Genomic DNA, 23930 nt, shown 5'->3' on the forward strand with positions numbered 1-23930 from the left:
TTCACACGTCGAAGTCAATTTTTCTCAGTTTGTGGAGAAGGTCATGTTTTTGTTAAAATGTGGAAGAATAGTGAGGATGTAATAAAAGGAATTTACCAATAGGGTGGAATTGACTTAGGTTAGGTAAAAATATCTACAGTATTTTTCCGTTAATTGCACATCAAAATTTGCATAAATTTTTGTTCAATTAACCGAGGAACTAATTATCCGAACCCGCTTAATTGAATAGTTTGTTTTTGAATTAAATTATGTCAAATATGTATGTAAAAAATGACAGATTATTTGTCAATTATTAGGTTCGTTCGTTTACTCAATAATTTGTACGAATTTGTACAAATTATTACAAAATGTTGTTCGTTTACCCAAAAGTCCAGTAAAAGAGAGTGAATTGAGAGAGCAGATTTGACAGTTGTGTTACTGAGTATTTGCAAATTCTTACAAGGAAAATTTACTCAGTAAGAATTTTCTTGTACCATCAGCTGATATTAGGTGTGTCTGGTTACTTTCCCTGCAGGAATTGTCCAGTAACTTCTTTCTGAGAGAGTAAGGTAGTTTTATTCTCTTTTGCAAGAAAAATGCGAAAAGTAAACAGACGGCATCCCTGCAGAAGCTTGCAACTAATCAGCTGATTTGTCAAAACAAACCAATTTGTCCGCCATTATAAAGAATTAAAAGAAAGAAAACACAACCAGTTTAACAAGTTTTTGAAATAAAAAGGAAATAAAATAAAAAATGAGCAATAATTTTTCTAAAAATTTTTCTAAAATGCTGGAAATAGTCTTTTATTTTCCTATTACATATTAATACTTACGTTTTTCTCGTTTTGTAAAGTTTTTCTCCAAAAACAATTAGTCTTGCTAATTCCAAAAAAAATTATTTTCAAATTGAAAGCACAAAAATAAATAAACAAACAATAGAAAACATCTGATTGAATGTCGATGTATGAGAAGAAGAAGAGTTGCAAGAGATTGCAAGAAGAAATTTTTCCAGCAAGAATTTGCAAACTCTCACTGAAAGAACTGTCAAAATTTCTCTCTCCAACCGCTCTCTTTTGCAGAACTTTTGGGTTAACAGACGACTTCCAGTAACAATTTGTAACAATTGTTACAAACTTTAGGGTAACCAGACACACCTATTTAATCAGCTGTTTTGCTATGTTTTGTAAACAAACAAAAAATTGTTCTCAAGAAAATTGATTGTTTTGTGAATTTTATTTTGATTTTGTATCATTAAATACCAAAATGGATGAAGAAAACGCAAGTATTTAAAAATAAGGTAATACAAGAGTAATTGGCGAACGATTTTTTAGGTTCCAAATCCAAACAAAAAAGTGTGCATCCCTAACATGTCTGGAACACCATCGGTTATGTCCACCCCAATATCAATTGCAGATACAGGAATAACAGGTCACAAACTTTTAAATGGTTGTGGGGAACAAACAACATCAATTTTCCGCTTGTTATCCATTTTTCTAATAAAAATGCTGTTTTTTAGTTTGAGCCAATTTGTTTGTTGTTTTAATCAGCTGTGTCGAAACAATCTTTTTACTGGATGTTGTTCGTTTACTTTTTGAAGTTTTCTCTCTTGAAAAGGAAAAATTCGTATTTACTCTCTGCAAATTCTTACTGAGTAAATATTACTGGGAAAGTAAACGAACGAACCTATTATTATGCAATTAACCGGTGAAAAGTAAAAGGAAATTTATTTTTGATGACATGAATTTTGAACCAATTAAGCGGGAAAACCAATTAACACGGTTTAATTATCCGAGAAAATTTGCACGTATTTTCTATGAAATATTTTTTGCCCCATCATGTGGCTCAATTAAGCGTGGAAACCAATTAACCGTAGGTTCAATAATCCGAAAAATACTGTATTGATTCAGGCCGCTGAGTTAATAAATGCAAAGTTGCCATCGAATCGGATATTTTTGATCTTTGTGAGGAAGGTAATAGAGTGGGCTCAAAGATCTATCATTTTCTTTTTTGTTTTAATTTCCCTGAAAACGATCTATGTTTAAACTGGGCCCAATTTTATTCGAAACAAAGTGAATTTTTCTCTTCGTTGTCCAAAAACATTGGACTATATTAATTGAATCGGAAATTTTGGAAAATTGTGAGGTAGATAATAGAGTGGATTCAAAAGATCTACAATTGAACTTGATGAAATTTTTATTCAATACGAATATACGCGCAATATACCATTACACATATTGGAGAATTAGAAATATAATCCATTATTTTTAAACTAATTTGGAAAATTTCCCTTTGATATATGTGTAATATCCGATTTCAACTATACTCCATTCATGAAAATCTGTAGACCGCATCTTCGGATATCCCAGATTTAGTAAAAATATTACAATGTGCAAAGCTAATATTTCAGCCTTATTATCGGTATGTTGAAGGTCCTAGATGGCATATATCTGTCGGCAACATTGACTGACACTTCGATTAACTAATATATGCCGAGGCATCGCACTGAAGGCAAAACATACTACTTAAAAAAGAAAGATTCCATTTCTGAAGAAGTCATTCAAACTTTTCTATTATATAGTATCTAATATTTTGTATAACGATTAGAACAGAGGCCATTTCAAATATTTAGACCAATATTATAGTTTTTCAGTATAAATCTCCAATGTTGAAATCGCAATTTTAAAAATGAAATGTTACACGGAAACTGTTAATACCTAAAATGTTTGGTATTCAAAAATATATCGGTCCCTATCGATATAGGTTTCCATAATTTGCTGCCTATTTGGAACCCAAGGTACCGATATTTTTGCCATTCCGCGTTCTTAAAGAATAAACAACATATTCACATAAAGAGTAAACAACATATTTTGACATAGCCCATATAGGGGTCCCGCCCCTTGGAGGGAATTTGGTGTTCCAAGGCGCATTTTCCAAACAAAGAGCTGCAGTTTAGGATCATGGGTAGTCGCCTCACAGTTTTAGGTGTATTTAAGGTTTTAACCGCATTTTCAAAAAAAGGGCTATTGATTTTGCTTTACGGGTTGTTGGAGGCTATAGAATAACTTCGCAAAAAAGCTTCAATGTTTTAGTTGCTTCTCAAATAAGGGATCCGTGCAATTTTTGTTATTTCAAAGAATTAACAAAAAATTGACCATGTACAGGGATAAAAATTTGGCATTCCAGGGTTTGTTCAATATAGGTTAATATTTTAACTTGTCCTCCATATAGAGGTCCCGACTCATTTTATGGATATATATGTATATACAAATAAGCATTTTGGATTTTATTTTTGGCAAAGTATGCAGTGTTGTTATATCGGTACTAGATCGAGTAATTAGTGGCAATAATTATGGAACCCATTAAAATAAAAACAAATTTGAAATGTTGTACCATTGGTACTGGATCGACTAAATTGTGGACAACGAATAAGTTACTCTCGAACCCATGAACAAATAGTATCGGATTTGTGCTTTTAATTGGGCGCTAAGGTGTCAGATCCGTAGAGGAACCTCTACCCACAGAACTGCATTACGTAGAGAAGAGTATTGCATCTTATACGTTATTTTCAGAACGAGATAGAAGAAGTTGCAAGTGTCATCAGAAGCGCGGAATCTTCCAAAGCGATTTGTCCAGGCGAATTGAAAGAAATGTAGGAGTGGGAGTAGAGAACCTTACCAAATTGGCTAAATTGTCATAAGCCAAATTATTGGGCTTGGACCTGAATGCCAGCTATGTGAATCTCACAAGCCAAAATCGCTTTTGTTTCTAGGCCAGGAAAAGTTGTCCATGCGAGGAGGAGATGAAGCGGGTATTCGTGCAAGTCCAGGTCAATAGGCCCAGAACTCTAGTTCTATGGGTTCATAACAACATTTATTTTTAAAATTTACTCCTATAGTTCGATGGGTCCTTAAGACAATTTATTTAGAAAATCGTCATCATTAGTTAGGTGGAATTTTGATAGGCCCAGAATTCCAGCTCCAAATATCCACTCCAATAGTTCGATGAGTCATTAGGAAAATGTATTAAAAAATCCACGCATATAGTTCGAATGCCAGCTAAGTGAATCTCACAAGCCAAAATCGCTTTTGTTTCTAGGCCAGGAAAAGTTGTCCATGCGAGGAGGAGATGAAGCGGGTATTCGTGCAAGTCCAGGTCAATAGGCCCAGAACTCTAGTTTTATGGGTTCATAACAACATTTATTTTTAAAATTTACTCCTATAGTTCGATGGGTCCTTAAGACAATTTATTTAGAAAATCGTCATCATTAGTTAGGTGGAATTTTGATAGGCCCAGAATTCCAGCTCCAAATATCCACTCCAATAGTTCGATGAGTCATTAGGAAAATGTATTAAAAAATCCACGCATATAGTTCGATGGGTCCTTAAGAAAGAAAATACGCGCCTATAGCTCTGTGAGTTCCTAAGAAAATGTATTTAAAAAATCAATCCCAATAGTTCTATTGGTCTCGAAGAAATTTTTTTTAAATCCACGCCCATAGTTCTGCTTTTCTTAAAGATAACTTATTTAAAAAAATTCAGGCATATAGTTCTGCTGGTCTTAAAAAAATTTTTAAAATCCACAAAAAATATACCCATAATGAATTAAAAAAATAGGAATATACAAGGGTCCCAATGGAATGTTAGAGGTCCATATCTCAGGAAATATGCCAACATTTGCTAAAAATAATTTCATAAATAAACCATTATTTTATAAATCTTAACTTACTTTATTTTTTTCTTTCACAATAAAAAATACAAACTAAATAGTAGGTAGTATAGTAATTTCTTCTAAAACAAAGTATCTTCCGAGCGAATATATTCACCAATATCCGATTGATGGAAACACACAGTTGTCAGTGGATCGGCCGTTTTACAATCCATCGTTGATCGGGCCAATACACCAAAGCCCAATGGTAAATCATTCATATTATACACAATAACACCTTGATATTGACCGGCATTTTCGGTAATACGACCCAAACCCGACTTGGGTATATGATTACCGTATAGAAACTGTTGTTCAAATGACTGTTTCACCCAAACTTTGTATTGAGCATAGGGTGCCAAATAATACAGAGCCGTAATGTGGAATTTCAATTTGTTCGTTTTGGAGAATTTACCAAAACATGTGCCGACAGAGATGAGCTTCTTGTGACCAAAACATTCTGACAATTTCAATATTTTCTCCGAAACATAATAGACACGATCCAAGTGTTCACGGAAGCAATAGGTGCCATCGGGACGATCAATCAATTGTTTTACATTTGTGCCAATGCTGCAAGAGAAAAAAAAAATGCGGTGAAGAATTTTCGAGCAACGAAAAAAGGGTAAACAATTGACTTACTATTTTGATAGCTTCTCGAAGAGAATTTTGGCCCGTTCATCACTTAAACGTTTCATTGTGTGGGTGTTTTATAGAATGCAGGCACTAACTGTGCAAAATATTTAAAATTTATTTGATTTTTTAATAATTCTTGGTAGTGGATCTTTAAAACGTTGGGTAAACTACGGCAACAATTTATAAAATGTCAACATTGTTTTTATTTTTTGACAGCCACGTGCAGTTTACAGTAGGGAGAAGTAGATCGATTTGGAGACAAAGCGATTAATCGACAATTGATTAACAAAGAAGGTATTAAAATTAATTAAATATTTTACTAATTAAATAAAAGTATTAATAAAATATTTTCTTTCGTTAAATAAATAGCATTTTCGAGATTTTAATTTAAATTGAAGCATAAAAAATCCCGAGCGAAGAAAAAAATCTGAATTAATCGCTTTAAATATTCCAATGGACCTAGTACGCCATCTGGTATTAAAAAAAAGTACATTTGGTACTGTACACAAAATATAAATTAACCCCAAATGGCGTTGCCATAATTAATCCATTTTTTCAAAAATATTTTATTTATATAAAATATTTAATTAACATAATTCGAATATATACATATCTTTCTATAAATATAATCTACAATTTAATTTTCAAGTAGTATAACATGAAAATTTTAGTATCCAGCAATAATGATCGATAATACTGTTCACGGGTACAATTGACAGAAGTGGGTAATACTGTTTTTGATATCACCCATCATGTGTTCTACGCGTTGACGCGTCATTCTACCTTGGTTCTAATGAGGAAATATATACTTTCATAGGACAATCAGTAGAACTTTAGAATATTTGTTGTTGTAACAGATTATACTGCTGGGTATTTTCTCTTTAATCTGGTCCTATTTCTAACTTCAGGTTCATGAAGGCTGCGACCTGCATCAGCTGTGTCCAAAATTGAAATGGAGTTAGATGAGTGGGTTTGGCTGGGTAGTTGAAGAGGTGTATTGTGTCATGTCCACCGTGCTATCAATTCGTGCCCAGTATGAATTGAGACTGCTACACCATGCAGAGCTCGTTTGTGTCAAGGCGGCTTTGGTTTGTTGTTGTAACAGGTTGGCTGTTTTAGGAATTCGGATTTGAAGAGGGTAGCGGGAGAAATTGTGCCCAGTATGAATTGAGACTGCTACACTATGCAGAGCTCAGTTGTGCCAAGACGGCTCTGGTTTGTTGTTGTTGTTGTAACAGGTTGGCTGTTTTAAGAATTCGGATTTAGCCATAAGTCTATAGGCAATAGACTCGTAGGCTCGGACGGACAATTAGATATATGGTGTGTGTCGTGAGGGCTTTGCTGGCATGAAGGGCGCCTGTTTAGGTTTCCGCGGACAATGCGCTCTCGATACGAGTTGAATACATTGCTGTATCCGGACCTTAGTTGTACCAAAATTGAACGGGTTTGCCTAGGAAGAAGCCTCTCACTCTCTGAAATTACAGGAGGATGTTGTTGTAGGACTTTATTGCATCTGTAGCCATTTATGGCTTCGGAGACCGCGTTCGCTATCGACATTCTGTTAACGTCCGATGAAATGACGTCTTGGATGCCAACACGATAGCTCTGAAGTCCTGGCGGATGTGTCGCAGAATTGGATCTGCCATCACTGTTTGATTGTTGGGATGACACGACAGATACCATGCCAGCAGGAACTGTCTATTGAACAACACATTATGTTGCTTGACTGACAGCATCCTGGTCTCCTCATGGAGGCGATCGACGCTTGTCATCTGGACACATCCGGTTGCAATTAGGAGTGCATTATTTTGGGTTGCTTGCAAGGATCTCCATTGTGTGTCACTAAGGAAAGAAGTCCAACTGGGGCAGCATAATTCAGGATGGAACGACCTATAGCCTTATAAGTCGTTACCAACGTTTCTATATCCTTGCCCCATGAGGTGCCAGCCAAAGCTTTCAGAACTTTATTCCTAGCTTTCACCTTCTGGTTGATGTAATTGGAATGCGAGGAGAAATGAAGGAGGCTATCGAAAACCACCCCAAGGATGTTCGGATTATGGACGGTTGGGATACGCCCACCTTCAACGGAAATGCCAAGTTCTAGATTGACTTCTCGCGTCCAGGAAGTGAAAAGTGCCACAGTAGACTTTGCAGTGGATAATTTTAGATTGCGCTCCCGGAAGAAGTTGGTGCTAAATAGTTGGAAATTCTTGCACTTACGTCGTCAATGTTAACGCCGGACGAAATAATCGTCATCGGCGTACGACACCACTGAAACATCTGATGGAGGAATGAAGAGTTTCGCAAGATACATGTTGAACAAAATGGGAGATAGGATACCGCCTTGCGGTACTCCCATTTTGATCTTGCGATATTTGGATTTATGGCCACGGAACTCAAAGAAGGCCTGCCGTCCATTAAGGTAGTTGGGAAGCCAACGCTTGATATCACTCGGAAGGGTGGAATTTGTGTTGTCGGATATCAGTTCGGAATGATCGACCGTATCAAACGCCTTGAAAAGCTGCCACAATGGTCCGTTCTGGTGGTCGTCGCTGATTGAGGCCATTCGCAATCTTGGAAGTAATTTCTTGTAAAGCCGTCGTTGTGCTATATGATTCCCTGAAACCGTGTTGGTGGGAATCAAGAACGAAATGCAGTTTCAGGGACGGAAGCAATAGAGACTCTAAAACCTTGGCTACTGGTGAAAAAGAGAAATCGGGCGGTAGGATGCTTCATTAGTAGCGGATTTATCAGGTTTTAAGATTGAAATAATCCGGACAACTTTCCAAATGTCAGGAATTACCAACTGTGACATCGATAACTCGAGAACTTTGGTCTGATAGCCCAGTCCTATTGCTCCAAGCTTCTTTAACATGGACCAAGGGCTTTGGTTGGCTTCGATTTGGAGGTAATTGCCTCTACCTCGCTGGATGTAAATGATAGTGACTGCAAGTCTCTTTTAGGATTCTTGGATCTCCGGATAACTGTTCGCTTGGTCCTGTTCTGCGAAGATGGATGCTTAATAAATTGGCGTCAGATCTGCAATGCACATTTTTTGGAAAGGCGGACAGGTGTAAGTAAATTAGATTATTACGCACTGTATTATAGCTGCCATGAAACGAGATATGAATTTGGCTGTGGTTTTTTGGTTAACAGCAGCAACATGGTAGTTAGCAGCGCCAGATTCAAGCATTTCAATATAGACCACCTGGATTTCTTCCGATCAAGCAACGAGAATTCAAATCGATCATGTTGTGATAGACGGTAGGTATTCATTCTTGCATCCTTGATATTGTATGATGAGTCCTTCAACAACATTTTTTTAAATATCTACAATATATTTGGGTAGGTGAATTTATGGATCGGTCGTAGTTGTATCCCATCTTAGTGAATCTTGAGTAGGCGATAATTTTTTCATCAACTCTTCAGTAAAAATACCCCAAAATGATTCCTCAAAATTTAATACAAATATCTCCATTATTGGGTATTTTTAATCAAAAAATGATACAAATTACTCTATATTTTATTCAATATAACCTCACATTTGTAATCACAATTTAAAAAAAATAATTTTAATATATTTTTTTATTAAGTTTGGGGGTTTTTTATTGTTCTACGTTTCGTTTCTTATTTTTGTTTTTCATTGCTCGTTTAAAGACTACTATTTAAAAAGATATACTTATTGTCTTTTTTAGCGTTTGTTTTCTTAAAACTAATAATACTAACTAGTAACTTAAAAAATAAATACACATACATAGATATGTAAACGGATTTTATATACATATTATAATTAATACTATAACATTTTTTGTTGTTGTTTAGGTCAAAAATCAAATAGAAATTCTTATTAAGTTTTTATGAAACAGAAAAAAATGTGTTTTTCTTTTCAAAAAAATATCACTAAAATAGCTTCTTGGATAGAATTGTCGGGGGACAATAACATACATACATATTCTGTAAATTATAATTATTATTGTAACCTGAGTCACTAATCACTAATACAATATCATCATTTATCAACAATTTTGTGTTGGTTGTGCATGGGTGTGGGTGAGTCTACAAAAATTCTTAAATTATGCAATACTTAGAGAGGAAATCCTGGCAGGGATAAATTTGCTAAATGGGAAATTTCTATAATCACAAAGTTTTTTTTTTGATATTTTAATTAATTCCAAAAAAATGTAGTTTTTGTTTTCTTAAATTAAATGTATAACCTGTTTTGAAAAGAAAAATTCATCTACCCTGCAATTGGGCGGATGTGTGGTTGGTTAGTTAACATCTTAGTATCATTGCCCTAAAACTAGTGTTTAACACTAAAGCTTACAAAACCTATTATCACTCTTTTCTTAAACTCCCACCGTTTGCAATTTATCCTGAGAATAGTCTCGTTCCTTGAGCAGTTCATCCAGCTGATGTTCCTGATAGTAGACCACAAATTCCGTGGGCGATAGACTTTCAAATATTGCACAAATACTTGGTTTGAGATTGTAGAAAAATATAAGCTGGCGTCGGGATGCAAAGTCCCGCAGAAGAGATTCAATGACCGTGGCTGCTGTAAAATCAGCACCATAAATGTGAGAGGCATCTATCACGACGGGAACATTGTTACGCAGCGATTGTTTATTCACCAAATTGCGTACATAGTCCACAGAGGGGAAGATGATGCAACGATCTGGGGTAATCATTAGATATTCTGTGCCACCGGGAGTGGTCAAGATTTCGGTGGACAATTTGGGGCGAGCAGCACTGTACAAAATGAAGATGACATTGAGGCCCACACCAATTAAAATACCCATTTCTAGGGGCAAAACCAAACAGGCAATGAAGGTAACGAGGCCGGGAAGTAAATCGCTTTCTGAAAAAGGGGAGATAGAGAGAAGAAAAACGGGTTAATAAAAATATATTTTTAGGGGAGAATTATCACACTTACTTTTCGCCCTCCACATGGGTTTGACAACCTTAACCTCCACCATAAACACGACAGCGGCAATAATAATGGCCGCCAATGTGGCATTGGGTATATAATAGAAATAGGGTGTAAAGAAGATCAAGGAAATAATGACCAAAGCTCCAGAATAGATGTTGCTAAGGGGAGTGCGCACCCCACTGGCATTGTTGACAGCACCACGACTTAATGCACCCGTACCGGGGAAACCTTGGACAAAGGAATTGGCAATATTGGCTGCACCAATGGCAATTAATTCCTGGGAGGCATCAACGGGTTTGCCATTAGCTATAAAACAAGAATGAAACAAATTAGTAAAAATTTCAAAAATCTCTTTCATTCCAAAAACTCACCAAATGCCTTACAAATGGCAATATTTTCCATCAGCGATATCAATGGTATCACAATTAATCCCGAACCCATGCTACGCATCATATCAACAAACGATTCCTCCTTTCCACTGAGAGTTTCATTGACACTTAGGTGGGTAGGTGGCAGGGCGAAACTGGGCAGACCTTGTGGTATGTAACCAATAACTTTAAAGGGTGTTCCCTCGTTATACGAGTGCAGTAGGACACCCATAATACAACATACGATAACCAAGATGGCATTGCGTGATGTACCAACAATCCAAATTATTTTGTTAATCACATTTTGTGCCTTGGTGCGTAAGTGCGGCTCTTTGGGGCCAATTTTACAGGATGGCAAGAGCTGTAATTGAAAAGAGAGAGGGAAAAAGTTATGAATATTGAAATGATACTGTAAAGTAGTCAAAATAATAATATAGGTAAGATTTCCAAAGGATGTTTTTAATAACAGGTGAATTAAAAAGTCACCCATCTGACATATAGATGGCGTTGTTAGCGTTGAGTTTTATATAATTTTTTGTTAGTCCTATATGCACGTCAATTATAAAACCAAGATAGCGTTAATTCAAAATTATATGCATTTGTAGAACTTTTAAGGGATTCAATAGCATGTTAGTTCAAATTTTTCATCTGTGTACATAGATGGCGCTTCTGAAATTGAATATATAATCTTCTGTGTACCCTAACCTTTAATGAATAGGGTGCTGCTGGATTTTTTTTTTATCAAAAAAATCTCAAAATACTCTTAATTAGGGATGTAGTTATGGTTAAGAGGGTTAAAACTAAAACTGTGCCAAAATTTATGATTTTTCGTAGAGAAGATTGATTTACAACTGGAAGCCTAATTGCCAAAATAACATCCGAAAATCAGAAGGTATATTTATCGATATAATGGGTGAACCTATATGATTATTTTTGGCAGGGTAACAGCTACCCAATCAGAACAAAATATAAAATCACAAAATCTAAGTGAGGTCTACAGTAAAGGTTTAGAAGATTTATAATACAATGCGAAATTTATATATTAAATTACATTCAATTCGGATATACACCGAAAATCGAACAGGTTACGTTAGATATATAGGGGCTATACCTAATAGTGGACTTTATATATTTTTGATAGCCAAAATCAATCCAATGAGTTTTGAAATCCAAAATATCCAATTGCAGACAACTTGGCCTAAAATGTATATAAAATCATTAGTGGACCTCTCGCCAGACCAAATTCACACTCTACACTCTGATGCATGTCTACTTGCGCAAGCAGATGAGGCAGCTCTTGGAGTGTTTGAGAGAAAAATTCTCCGGAAGATCTATGGGCCGATCTGCGTCGATGGTGAATATCGACGTCGAATGAACTATGAGTATGAGTCAGACGGATGGAGCTGCAGCGACTACGATGGCTAGGCCATCTTGTGAGAATGGATTGAGATGCCCCAAAGGGCATATAAAAACGATCGATGATTCACGCAGAAGGGGAAGGCCACGAATCCGATGGAAAGTTCATGTAGAGGACAACATCTCGGAAAATGGTTTTGCATATTGGATGAGATATGCTCAAGACCGACGTGCCTGGAAATCTTTTTTAAGCGTGGCTTATAGAACAACCCTATCATAAGCCAGCTAAGTAAGTAAGGAAGATTTTCCGCCAATAAAATTCAAAATATCAAATTATGGCGAATTTGGTTGAAGATGAACCAAAATAGGTTGTTTTGGTAGAGAATTGTGCTATCTAATAAGAAAAATTTAATGGATATATAAGGCATTTACCTAAAACTAGACCAATTCCGATAAGTTTTTGAACATACGTTTCTTACTCTATAAGGACTGCAAAATGTAAATTACGGCTTTTTGAGGAAAATTTTGAAACAAACGAACCTTTAAAATGATATTTGAAAAAATCCCTTTATCTGTCGAAGAAGTTTTCCATAGATAGATGAAGAGATATCCCATAGATTAATAAAATTATTAGAAGTTCTCTCTTACGTTGTTTTTCGAATAGTCATTTGATATCTATTCCATTGTTCATTTAAAGATAAAATAATATTGCATTTGAGGTTCTGCAAGGTGTTTTATAAATAGCCTATATTTGCAGTCCTCTGAATAAATCTTTTTATATAGAAGAAGAGAAGACCTTTGAAAGTGTCTTATAAAGGTCGATGGCATTTAAAAAAAGATTTCCACGGGTCGATAAAGGAATTTCAATTTTGTATTATAGGAATAATTTCAGTATTCTACAAAGGGTCTTCTATCTTTGAATTTATCTTCTGGAGAAATCTTCTGCAGTTTATCTACAGAGTAAGTATATCTCTGAAGAAGAAATTCTGAATTCTGATTTTTTTAATGATGGAGGAGAGGTCTAATAACACTAGTTTTGGAAGTGGTCTTCTGTTAATTTTTTCTCTCAAAATGCCTCTTTTGGGAAATAAATAAAATCTGAAATTTCTTTTAATTTTCGAGGGGAGGTCTTTAACACAAAGCCCTTGAAATGGTCTTCTGTTAATTTTTTTCTCTAAAAATGTCTCCTTTAGGAAATAAATAAATGTGTATCGTCCATAGACACAAGAGTTTTACTATAAATAGAAGTGCTTTCGTTCTTCTATTGGCAAGAAGCCTTTGTAGTTGTCTTACAAATGACTCTTCAAAATACAACCTCTTGGGAGGCCTTCAAGATTTTTCAAGAGTTATCCTACAAATACAAATACTTTTAAGAAATTTTCTTCATAAAACGGAATATTTTTCCAACACTACTACCTATTTTAGCATCCAGAATATCTTATCTTGTTATACAAAAGAAACAAATTATCTTCAAACTTACCCTCATAATAAGCAGCACAACAATACAGGTAATGCCCAATATCGTATCCGATGCCCGAACATCCTTAATGTTATGTATAATTTCTGTCCAGATTTCTACAAATGTTGTACCTTTGGCTGATATACCGAGGATATTTTTCACCTGCGATGTTAAAATGATTAACGATACAGCCGATGTAAAACCAGAGGATACAGGCCCGGAGACAAAATCTATTAGAAATCCAAGACCAAAAAGGCCCATTAACATTTCCACGATGCCACACATTAAACACAAAAGGACAGATTTTTGCCATGAGCCTTGGGCGACTTGAAATGTTAACAAGGCCACAATGGCGGAGGGGCCAACGGGAACATCTTTACAACTGCCCAGGAATATGTAAACGAAACAACCCAAAAAGGAACCATAGAGACCGTACTGGAAAGAAAAGGGGGAAAATAATTATTAATTATTTAAAAACATTAAATACAGTGGAGGATGATTTGTTTTTTCTTTTTTCATGTTCCATTGTATTTTTTTATATTTGTGATCTTCAACTTACCGCTGCTGGCAAACCGGCTATACCGGAGTAGGCCAAGGCTTGTGGTATAACAGTTAAGCCAACTGTTATGCCAGCCACTAAATCGCCAACCGCATCCTCGCTATTATATTTGGGCAGCCACCTTAAGATGGGTATTCGTTTGTGTAGAATCTTCTTTTTGAATGTTTTTCGCGTTTGCTCTTGCAGCCAAGATTTTGCGCATGACATTGGTTTGGTGGGTGGTATGATCTTTTTGCCATCATCCGTCACTGGAAAATAAGAAGAGAGATAATTTTTAACAATAATTAAATAGTAAAAAAATTAAAAAAACTACCATTACTCTGGGCACAGCAATTCATCATTTGTCAATTATTTAAAAATATTTTCCAAAATTTATTTTCAAGAGGATCCAAAAGTCCTCTCCGCCCTTAACGTTCTAAGGTCTTTTCGTAACTAAAATCTAAATTGATTTTCCAAAAACCATTTCGAATTTTTTTTTTTTAATTTATAATGTCCAGATGAGCCGCAGCTGTGTGGGTTGACTGCCAGAACAGGTACCTGACCCTAACGTGAGTGAAAACAATAGAATCTTAAATCTTGTTTTGGAATTTGCTGTGATTGCGACCTCATCCAACAAGTTATTTTAAATGCAGTGGAAATGCAGCAGGTACTAAACCTCATCTTCTTTTATTTTTCGAAGAGATTAAAGCCGCTTGTTAATAAAGGGGATGAGTCGCTCGAAACATCAGTTACGCTGTAGCAATTAGATAGTCCATGTAAAAGATTTAGTTACCTTTTTTTCTTCTTCAAAGTGTCTGAATAGATTTACAACTTAGGGAGGAAACAGACAGAGTCGGAGATAAGGTTGAATAAAAATAGGCTTTCGAATAAAAGGGCGCCTAATGGAAAATATTGAAAATCTAGATTTTGAATATTAACAATATACAAAAATGAGAGGATGGGGTTTTGGTTTAGATGTTCTTTGGCAGTTGAAAAAATATTCCTGTTGCCATTTTTTTCAAACATTCTCTTCGTTCTAGGGTCCTGACAAAAACCTTCAATCCTGTGTTTAATGTTTGGCATTGCTGAAATGTTAATTTAGCATATTTGGTCTCGGTTTTCTAATAGATTTTTACTCGGGTCCTATCTTCTTAGGGTTTACATCGACTCTATTGCTTATCCTATTAAAATTATAAGTTAAAAATATTCTCGGGTTATCAGCCAAGGGCACAACATTTGTAGAAATCTGGACAGAAATTATACTCAACATTAAATGTGTTCGGACCTCGGATACGATATTCGGTATTACTTTCATTGTTGTGTTGCTTTTTAGGAGGGGAAGTTTAAAAAGAAGATAATTTTTTTCTACAGTTGAGATATTCTAAAGGAGGCATTTTCGGACGTCTTTTTGTCTATGGCAGACCACTTAAGATGTGTTCTGTCAATAGATGAATTGAAGATTGAAAGATATTATATTTATAAAAGACCGATTAAAAAACATATTGTGTCCATAGACAACATGTAGAATACCCTCAAAAGAGGTATTTTCAAATGACCTTTAAACTGTTAAATGTATCTTCATAGAATACCTCTGGCAGAAGACTAAAGTGCTTCTATTTATAGAAGGCTACTTGAAAGATCTTTTGTCCATAGAATGTCCATCTAAAATATATCTTAACAATTTTTTGGGACATAATACATCTTCAAATATTTTATGTCTATGGAAGATCCCCCGAAGAAGATTTTGTTTTTAAAAACCATTCAATGGAAGATCACTTCGAAGCCTATGAAATATACCTTTAAAAGGTCCTTTAGTATTAAGACTGTATAGTACTTCACGAAAAGTTCTTTATCGATCTATAGAATGGATCTGCAAAATAATCACTTAGGAGCCTTCTACCACTATAGACTTCTTTTATAATTCCATTTCTATTAAGATATATAGAGTACTTCACCAAAATTCCTTTATCGATTTATAGATGGCTTCTACAAAGGTGGTCTCTATTTATATTAACCCTCTTTCCAGGCTTTTATCTACAGAAGATCCTTCTACCTATAAATGTCATAGTAGTCTTCTGTTAACAGAAGAACTATTTAAAGAAGTCTTTTTTCTGCACAAGTTTTTTTGACAGATATTCTGCCCAAAGAAGACATGTAGAAGACAATCCAAAAGTGGCATTTTCAAAATTATATCTGTTGAAGATCTATTAAAAACATATTTTGTCCATAGACGACATATAGAAGACACCTCAAATGTGTTTTTCTACTATTAAATATCTCTTCATATAGGTTATATACCTATAGAGGACCCTTTGCAGAAGATTTTTTTTTATGAAAATTATTTTATTTATTGAAGACAACTTAAATGCATTTTTATCCAAAGAAGATTGCTTTAAATGTCCTCAAACGACTGAAACATTAGAGCACCTCGCAAATAGTCCTTTATCGACCTATGGAAGGCTTCTTCAAATGTCATCTATCTTTATAAGACCACTTTAAAGGACTTCTATCTGTGTAAAATTTATACGAAGATATATGGAAGATCTCTGCATTAGTCTATCTATGGATGACTTCTTCAGCATATAGAAAGCCTTTAAAAATTCTTATTTAAAGTACTTCTCCTAGAGCTGAAATTTTTCACATTCTCCTAACTAAATGAGGACTTTAAAACTTCAGTGATTTTTCAAAATCTGAAGCCCATCTTGAATAATAAATACTAAATAACCTGATGGCGGAGGCGAATAGAAAAAGTACGACCACATGAGGATAACACAAAATGGAATTGACAGCAGAGGAAAATGGCAACACCTAATAAGCAAGGACTCCAACCACTTCAAAGAGACGTTGTTTCTAGGCAACGATAGAGGTTGGCAGCAGACATTACATGGGATAGGATAAAACAGACCAATCATGTACTTAGCTGGAAAAAAATACTAAAAAATGTCAAACAATACTTAATAATTAAAGAAGGCGTTGCTTCTTGGAAACGGCAGATGACAGTCCTATCACTTAAGACAGTGGAACAAGTTGAGAACAAATTCTAAGAAGGCATCATAATGAAATGTATCCGAAGCACCCTAATCTTCTAGAAACAAACCTTGGGGCATCAACATAATAGGAATGACAGGAGATAACGTCACCCAGAAAATATGACAAACACAAAATTAGCAAGGACCCCAACCAATACACAAAATTCAATGAGGCGTTGTTTCTAGACAGCGGTAGATGGCAGACCTATCACCTAAGACATGCTAACCAGGCCAATCATCTACATAGTTTTGATAAGAAAATAATAATTAACGATATGTTGTAAAAGTCCTAGAGGAGTAACAACAAAAATAAATTATTTTCTAAGATGGCATACAAAAGTTGTATATTCCCTCTTTCAGATGAAATGTATTCTGATGTTCTAGAAACCAAACTCGTGGCATCGCCATGTGGGGATAACACAAAATAGAAACGATAGGAGATAACACCACCCTAAGAAATATGACAACACTAAATAATTAAGGACCTCAACTACCGCACAAAATTCATATAGGCGTTGTTTCTTAGCAACTATACATTGCGGCAGCCTTCATTATCTAGGACAAAGCACAGCAAATTAGCTTACTAGTCGCGTAAGCTAATTTGTTACCTTTATAATTTAAGATTTTTTATTTAATTTATAATTTTTATAATTTACAGTTTATAAAATTTTATAAGTCATAATGTGTGACCCATCTTATTGTATGGATAAAAAAATATATTCTCCTAAAGATAACACGCACACAAAAAAACATCCGCAGCACCTAGGGCATCACTCAACTACTGTTGTTAAAATGTAATGCTTCCGATTAAATGGGTGAGGCTTTAGGCATTAAAAAACATGCATATTTTTTAGTTTTATGCGACAGGTGAACTTAACCCAGAAACGAAACAGGATTCATCAAGGTTTATTAATTCTACCAAAAAACATTATTTAAAAAAAATACTGTAAAAAATACAATAAAAAATAAATACATAACTTCTACATTTATCAACCATAAATTCCACGAAGTATTGAGGGTTACGATATTTACATTTTCTTTAAACATTTGTTAACATCGATTAACACAAATGTTTTTTTCAATTTGAAAATAAATTTTTGTTAATGTTTTTTTGAGAAAAATCGCACAACCTCATGAGTTTTTTTTTGTTTCATTTCATACACAATACCGACTTAGATAATAAGCCCACAACCTCCGTCCAACACCCCTAATACCCCTTTTGCTGAACAAAATATATTTTGTTTAAGGTGAGGTGAATGTGTGTAGAAAATTGTTTTGTTTGTGAAATGGAAAATGAAAATTGAAAACCAAAAAAAAAAAAAAAAAAAAAATGATAATAACAATAATTCAAGCGTAAAAATAATACTGTAGCTTTGTAGCTAATCAAGTTGAGATCGATCGATCAGATTTGATGGGATGTACTTAAATTAAAAAAAGCATGTGCTTAGATAAGAGATGGGAACGATATAAATTCATATCATTAAGGTGTCTCATAATTCTTAATAATACTCAATAATGATTTTCAAAATGAAAATGTCCTTAAAAATAAAACCTTAGGTCGATCATACGCAGCGGAAATTCTAAAAATTAAACGTGTGACATCAACATGTCCGGAAACACCCAAAATAGGATAGCGCCGCCGAGAGGAAATTTGCAAACACTAAGTAATTAATGTCCCCAACTCTACATGGAGAAGTTATTTCTAGGAAACGATAGATGGCATCACATGAGGATAACACAAAATATAATGACAGGGAATAGCGCCACCTATAGTATAAGGTTGAACACTAAATAAGCAAAGACCCCATACATAATTCAAAATAGTTGACAGTCCTATCATCTAGTATATACTACAGGAGATCAATTAACGAAGCTACGACATGATCTACTCAAGTAAGATGGCGATGCTTTGTAAAAGCCATATGCCCCCAAGAAGAGTAACAGGAGTTAAAAATATTTTCAAAGATGGCATACAAGAGACTTACATCTTCTCCTCCAGATGAAATGCAGTCGAAGCCCCCCTGATATTCTAATAAAAAACCTCGAGGTATCTACATCAACGTACATATGAGCATAAACAGAGTAGGAATGCAGGGAGTAGCTCCACCCAGAGCATAATGTTAAATACTAAATGAGCAAGCACCACAAACACAGCACATAATTCAAAAAGGCGTTTTTTCGATGCCAACGATAGATGGCAGCCCCATCACTGAGGACAGGCTACAACAGACCATTCATATACTTGGCTGGAAAAAAAGGACTAACACAAGATCTAATCGGATAATGTGGCGATGTTTTGGAATAAGATGAACTGCCACTGCCATAATTCAAGAAGGCCATGTTTCTAGGCGACGATAGATGGCAGCCCTATCAGCTAGGAAAGGCTACAGCACATCAATCATCTACTTAATGGAAATGAAACAACCATAAGTAATCAAACTAACACAAGGACCAATTGGGTAATATGGCGATGCTTTGAGAAGCCTAATGTTACCAATGGGATTAACGAAAAGTCCTTTTGCTAAAAAGACACAAAACAATCTTACATCTACTCCTCCAAAAAAAGTAAAGACCTCAATCACTGCACAAAATTCAATGATATGTTGTTTCTAGGCAACGATAGATGGCAGCGCCATCACCTATGACAGACTACATCATACCAATCATCTACTTAGGGGATTAATCAGGTAGGGTAGCTATGCTATATGGAAGCCTTCTTCTACTGGAGAAAAAAATTATATTCTAAGAAGTTTTTCGATTTCTAAATAAATATCTACATATATTTGAAAAAAATATTATTTATATAAAATCAATTAAAAAATTGTCTATTTAAAAATTATATCGCGATTTCCTTTGTCGTCTTTGTGGTATTGTAATTTGTCTAGGGGGAATTTAGTGGTTAGCAGTCCACGCGTTGTATTAATAAATTGATATGCCAACTCAAAGGTGATATCTTGGTTTTATATCTTGAGGTTAAGGTTAAATAATATTAAAACAATGATGTAACTAAGATTTCACAAGAAAATGTAAACAATAAAACGTTTAGCTTTCCTTAAAATACATTTTTTAACGCCTTCAGTAGTCCTCTGTCTATAGATGGACATTTCTTAGAGGTATTTTTGTAACTTTTCAAATGTTTCGTATCAATAGGCGATTTTGGGACACGTTCTATTTGTCTGTAGTTTGATGGTAGTTTTGGGTTCTCATAGGATAGCTTAAACTATATAGGTTCTCTCCATTCTTCAATATTTTCAATCGTTTTTGAACAGATTTGGATCGAATTTGCTATTGGGTTTCAAATCTTCCAACTACCTCGGATAGGCCAGTCGAGTGCGCCACCAAGAAGAAAATTGCAACACTATAATCAAGAACGCCAACTACTGCACCAAATTAAAAAAGGCGGCGTTTCTAGACTAGAAAATGTATAAAAAAACGATTAGCTTGCCTTAATATACCTTCTTTAACTTCTGAGGACTTCTTGAATAATCTGATATATATATATATATATATATATATAAATTATGTCTTCAGTAGTCCTCTACCTATAGAGAGACGTTTCTTAGTGGTGTTTTGTAATTTTTCAAATGTTTTGTATCAATAGGCGATTTTGGAAAACGTTCCATTTGCCTGTAGTTTGCAATTTTGGATTCTCATAGCATCGCTAAAGTAATGTATATATTAGTTACTATTTCAGATAGTTCCTACATAACTGTACCCTCCAAATTCTGTCTTTTGTGGAAGTTTGTTAATCGAATCATTAGTAATTTTAAAAAGTTTATTCCCATTGGGTTGAAAGTCTCCCTGCTGAAAATGTTAAATCTCCATCTTCTTCCTACCATATAACAGTTCGTCCCATTATTCGATATTTTGAGTATATTGGTTCCGTTTTTTAACCGATTTGCATCGAATTTCCTATTTTGGGTTCTAATTTGGTGTCAAATCTTATTACTAACTCGTGAGGATAACACAAAATAGGAATGACATTAGATAGCGCTACTTAGAAGAAAATGGCAACACTGCACAAATTCACATAGGCGTTGTTTCTAGACTACGATAGATGGCGCCAATCCCTTTTGGCTGCAGCCTGCCAATACAATTCCAACTAAAGTGATAAATTGGTTTTATATCTTGAGGTTAAGGCTGTAACAATGATTTCACAAAAAAATATAAAAAAAAAACATTTAGCTTGCCTTAAAATACTGCCTTCAGCAGCGATTCTAAAGATAAGGGCTTAGGCGAGCCTAGATTTGTTTTTAAAAAAATGTTAAGGGCCTTCCATGAGCCTAAATTTTTTTAATTATTTTGAAGGGGCCCATAGTAAGTCTATATTTTTAAAAATACTTTTCCAAGTTCTATCAGAGGTGTGGATTTTATAAAGAATATGTATTTCGAACCCTATATTTTTAAAAGAACTTCAAGTCTTTCATGGACTTTTTAACAAATATTAAGGCGTGGATTTATTAAAGAATATTTTTTTTAGGCTTGGATTTATTAAAGAATATTTATTAAGGTGTGGATTTTTGTATAGAATATTTTTTGAAGGCGTGGATTTTGTATAGGATATTTTTTTATGGTTTGAATTTTTTATAGAATATTTTTTGAAGGCGAGGATTTTTATAGAATATTTTTTGAGGGTGTAGATTTTTTATAGAATATTTTTTTGAAGGCCTAGATTTTTTATAGAATTTTTTAAGGAATATTTTTTAATGCGTGGATTTATTAAAGAATATTTTTCAAGGGCCAACTGAGGCGTGGATTTGATGCGTGGATTTATTAAAGAATATTTTTCAAGGGCCAACTGAGGCGTGGATTTATTAAAGAATATTTTTTTAAGGTGTGGATTTTTGTATAGAATATTTTTTGAAGGCGTGGATGAATTTTTTATAGAATATTTTATGTAGGCGTGGATTTATTAAAGAATATTTTTTTAAGGCGTGGATTTATTAAAGAATATTTTTTTAAGGTGTGGATTTTTGTATAGAATATTTTTTTAAGGTGTGGATTTTTGTATAGAATATGTTTTTAAGGTGTGGATTTTTATTGAATATTTTTTGAAAGCCTGGATTTTTTATAGAATATTTTTTGAAGGGCTTGATTTTTGTAAAGAATATTTTTGGAAGGTGTGGATTTTTATTGAATATTTTTTGAAAGCCTGGATTTTTTATAGAATATTTTTTTAATGCCTTGATTTTTGTAAAGAATATTTTTGGAAGGCGTGAATTTTTTTAAAGAATATTTTTGAAGGCTTGGATTTTTATAGCATATTTTTTTTTTGGAGGCGTGTATTTTTATAGCATATTGTTTGAAGGTTGGATTTTTATAGGATCTTTTTTGAAGGCTTGGATTTTTATAGCATATTTTTTTGGAGGCGTGTATTTTTATAGCATATTTTTTGAAGGTTGGATTTTTATAGGATATTTTTTGAAGGCGTGGATTTTTTATAGAATATATTATCATGGACCATTCTACGCCTGGATTTTTTATAGAATATTTTTTTAAGGCGAGAATTTTTTGGAAGGCGGGTATTTTTATAAAATATTTTTAAGGCGATCATTTTTTAAGGCGTGGATTATTTTAGAGAAATTTCTTGAAGGCCTGGATTTTTTTACAGAATATTTTTAAAGGATCCCTTCAGCTCGTATATGAAGACTGCCCCCTTCAGCCCGTCTATTCAACTGTCTTCAGCTGGCCTATAGAAGATGAGCAGTATTTTTATAGAAGAAACCTTCTATAAAATACTCCCCTTATCTCAACAAAAACAACTCCCTTCGTCTCGACTATAGAATTGCATCAGCTCAGTATATAAAGACTCCCTCCTTCAGCCCGTCTATTCACCTGTCTTCAGCTGGTCTATAGAAGATGAGCAGATACTCTATAGAAGAACCCTTCTATAAAAAGACTTCCCTCATCTCATCTAAAACCATTTCCTTCGTCTCGTCTATATAGAATTGCATCAGCTTATCTTTTAGTTCTTCTTTAAGTCCTTCTTCTCTTCAGTTCATCTAAAAATACTCCCTTGAGCTTGTCTATCAAAAACTTTCCTTCGATAAAGTTTTTTTCCCAATTTTTTGGAATTTTTTAAAAGTCCCCCTCTTTGTGTTATTGTTGTTGCATTATTTTTATTATTAATTATATATTTTTTTGTTGCATTTAGGTTTGTGTAAATAATATTTGCCAACGTAATAATAAACCATTAGCAGATGCTTAATCTATGCCAGACTCTTAAATAATTCGATTCTAATGATAAATCAACAATAACCAAGAAAAAAGTATCAAATCTGTGCCAGACACACAAATCGTTGATCCATGACGAATGTGATTTTATTGTTTTTTCAATTCTAAATAGAATTTAGAAAAGGCAACAAAACAGATTTCAATTATTTTGAAAACGAACAAAATTCCCATCTACAAAATTTAATTTCAAGCATGTGGCAGCAAAAAAAAAAAAATGGGACGTTTGAATTCTTAAATAACGGTTTTTGAAAATATCGCACGTCCGATAATTACACGCCTCCCCATTTTGTTATTAGACAGCCAGACAGACACCACCCGCCTCCAAAACAGTAGCCAGATACCTACTGACACCACCACCACGAGCGAGAGCAAGTAAAACGTCTGTTATTAACGCGCGTCGTCTTACGTCCAACATGAATTCGCATTTTTGTTTGTTTTTGTTTTGAATTTTTGTGATTTCATTGTTGCGGAATAATTACCTGAAAGTTTTATTTTTTGTGAAAGAGTTTTGATTGTGAGCTGTCGTTTTTTATTTTACAATTTTATTTTTTGTTACTGTTGTTGTATTTGCTTAACTAAATTCGGCAAATAGTAACTTTTCGAATATTTTTCGATTTTTTTTGTTGCTGCTGCTGTCCATTTAAAAAATTGGTAATTATCGGTAATGAATATGAAATAATCGAGAGAATGTCAGAAAGAATTAT

The 23930-nt window shown here is 34.3% G+C and overlaps 2 protein-coding genes across 2 annotated transcripts; both read right to left on the reverse strand.

Annotated features, from left to right (window-relative positions):
* Positions 1–4759: 4759 nt before the first annotated feature.
* LOC133324816 (60S ribosome subunit biogenesis protein NIP7 homolog) lies at positions 4760–5377 on the reverse strand. Its single transcript, XM_061533656.1, has 2 exons — positions 5322–5377; positions 4760–5252 (listed from the first exon to the last, which is right to left on the reverse strand). Exons 1-2 carry the CDS (start codon positions 5375–5377, stop codon positions 4766–4768), a joined length of 543 nt encoding a protein of 180 aa, XP_061389640.1. The 3' UTR covers positions 4760–4765.
* A 4284-nt stretch (positions 5378–9661) lies between these two features.
* LOC133324772 (sodium-independent sulfate anion transporter) lies at positions 9662–14337 on the reverse strand. Its single transcript, XM_061533615.1, has 6 exons — positions 14298–14337; positions 13985–14232; positions 13447–13860; positions 10614–10971; positions 10246–10548; positions 9662–10170 (listed from the first exon to the last, which is right to left on the reverse strand). Exons 1-6 carry the CDS (start codon positions 14323–14325, stop codon positions 9662–9664), a joined length of 1860 nt encoding a protein of 619 aa, XP_061389599.1. The 5' UTR covers positions 14326–14337.
* Between the last annotated feature and the right edge of the window lie 9593 nt (positions 14338–23930).

The sequence above is a fragment of the Musca vetustissima genome, unplaced genomic scaffold (assembly GCF_032173495.1).
Source record: "Musca vetustissima isolate MV318-11 ecotype Yass unplaced genomic scaffold, APGP_CSIRO_Mvet_v1 utg8821, whole genome shotgun sequence".
NCBI classification, from domain to species: Eukaryota; Metazoa; Arthropoda; class Insecta; order Diptera; family Muscidae; genus Musca; species Musca vetustissima.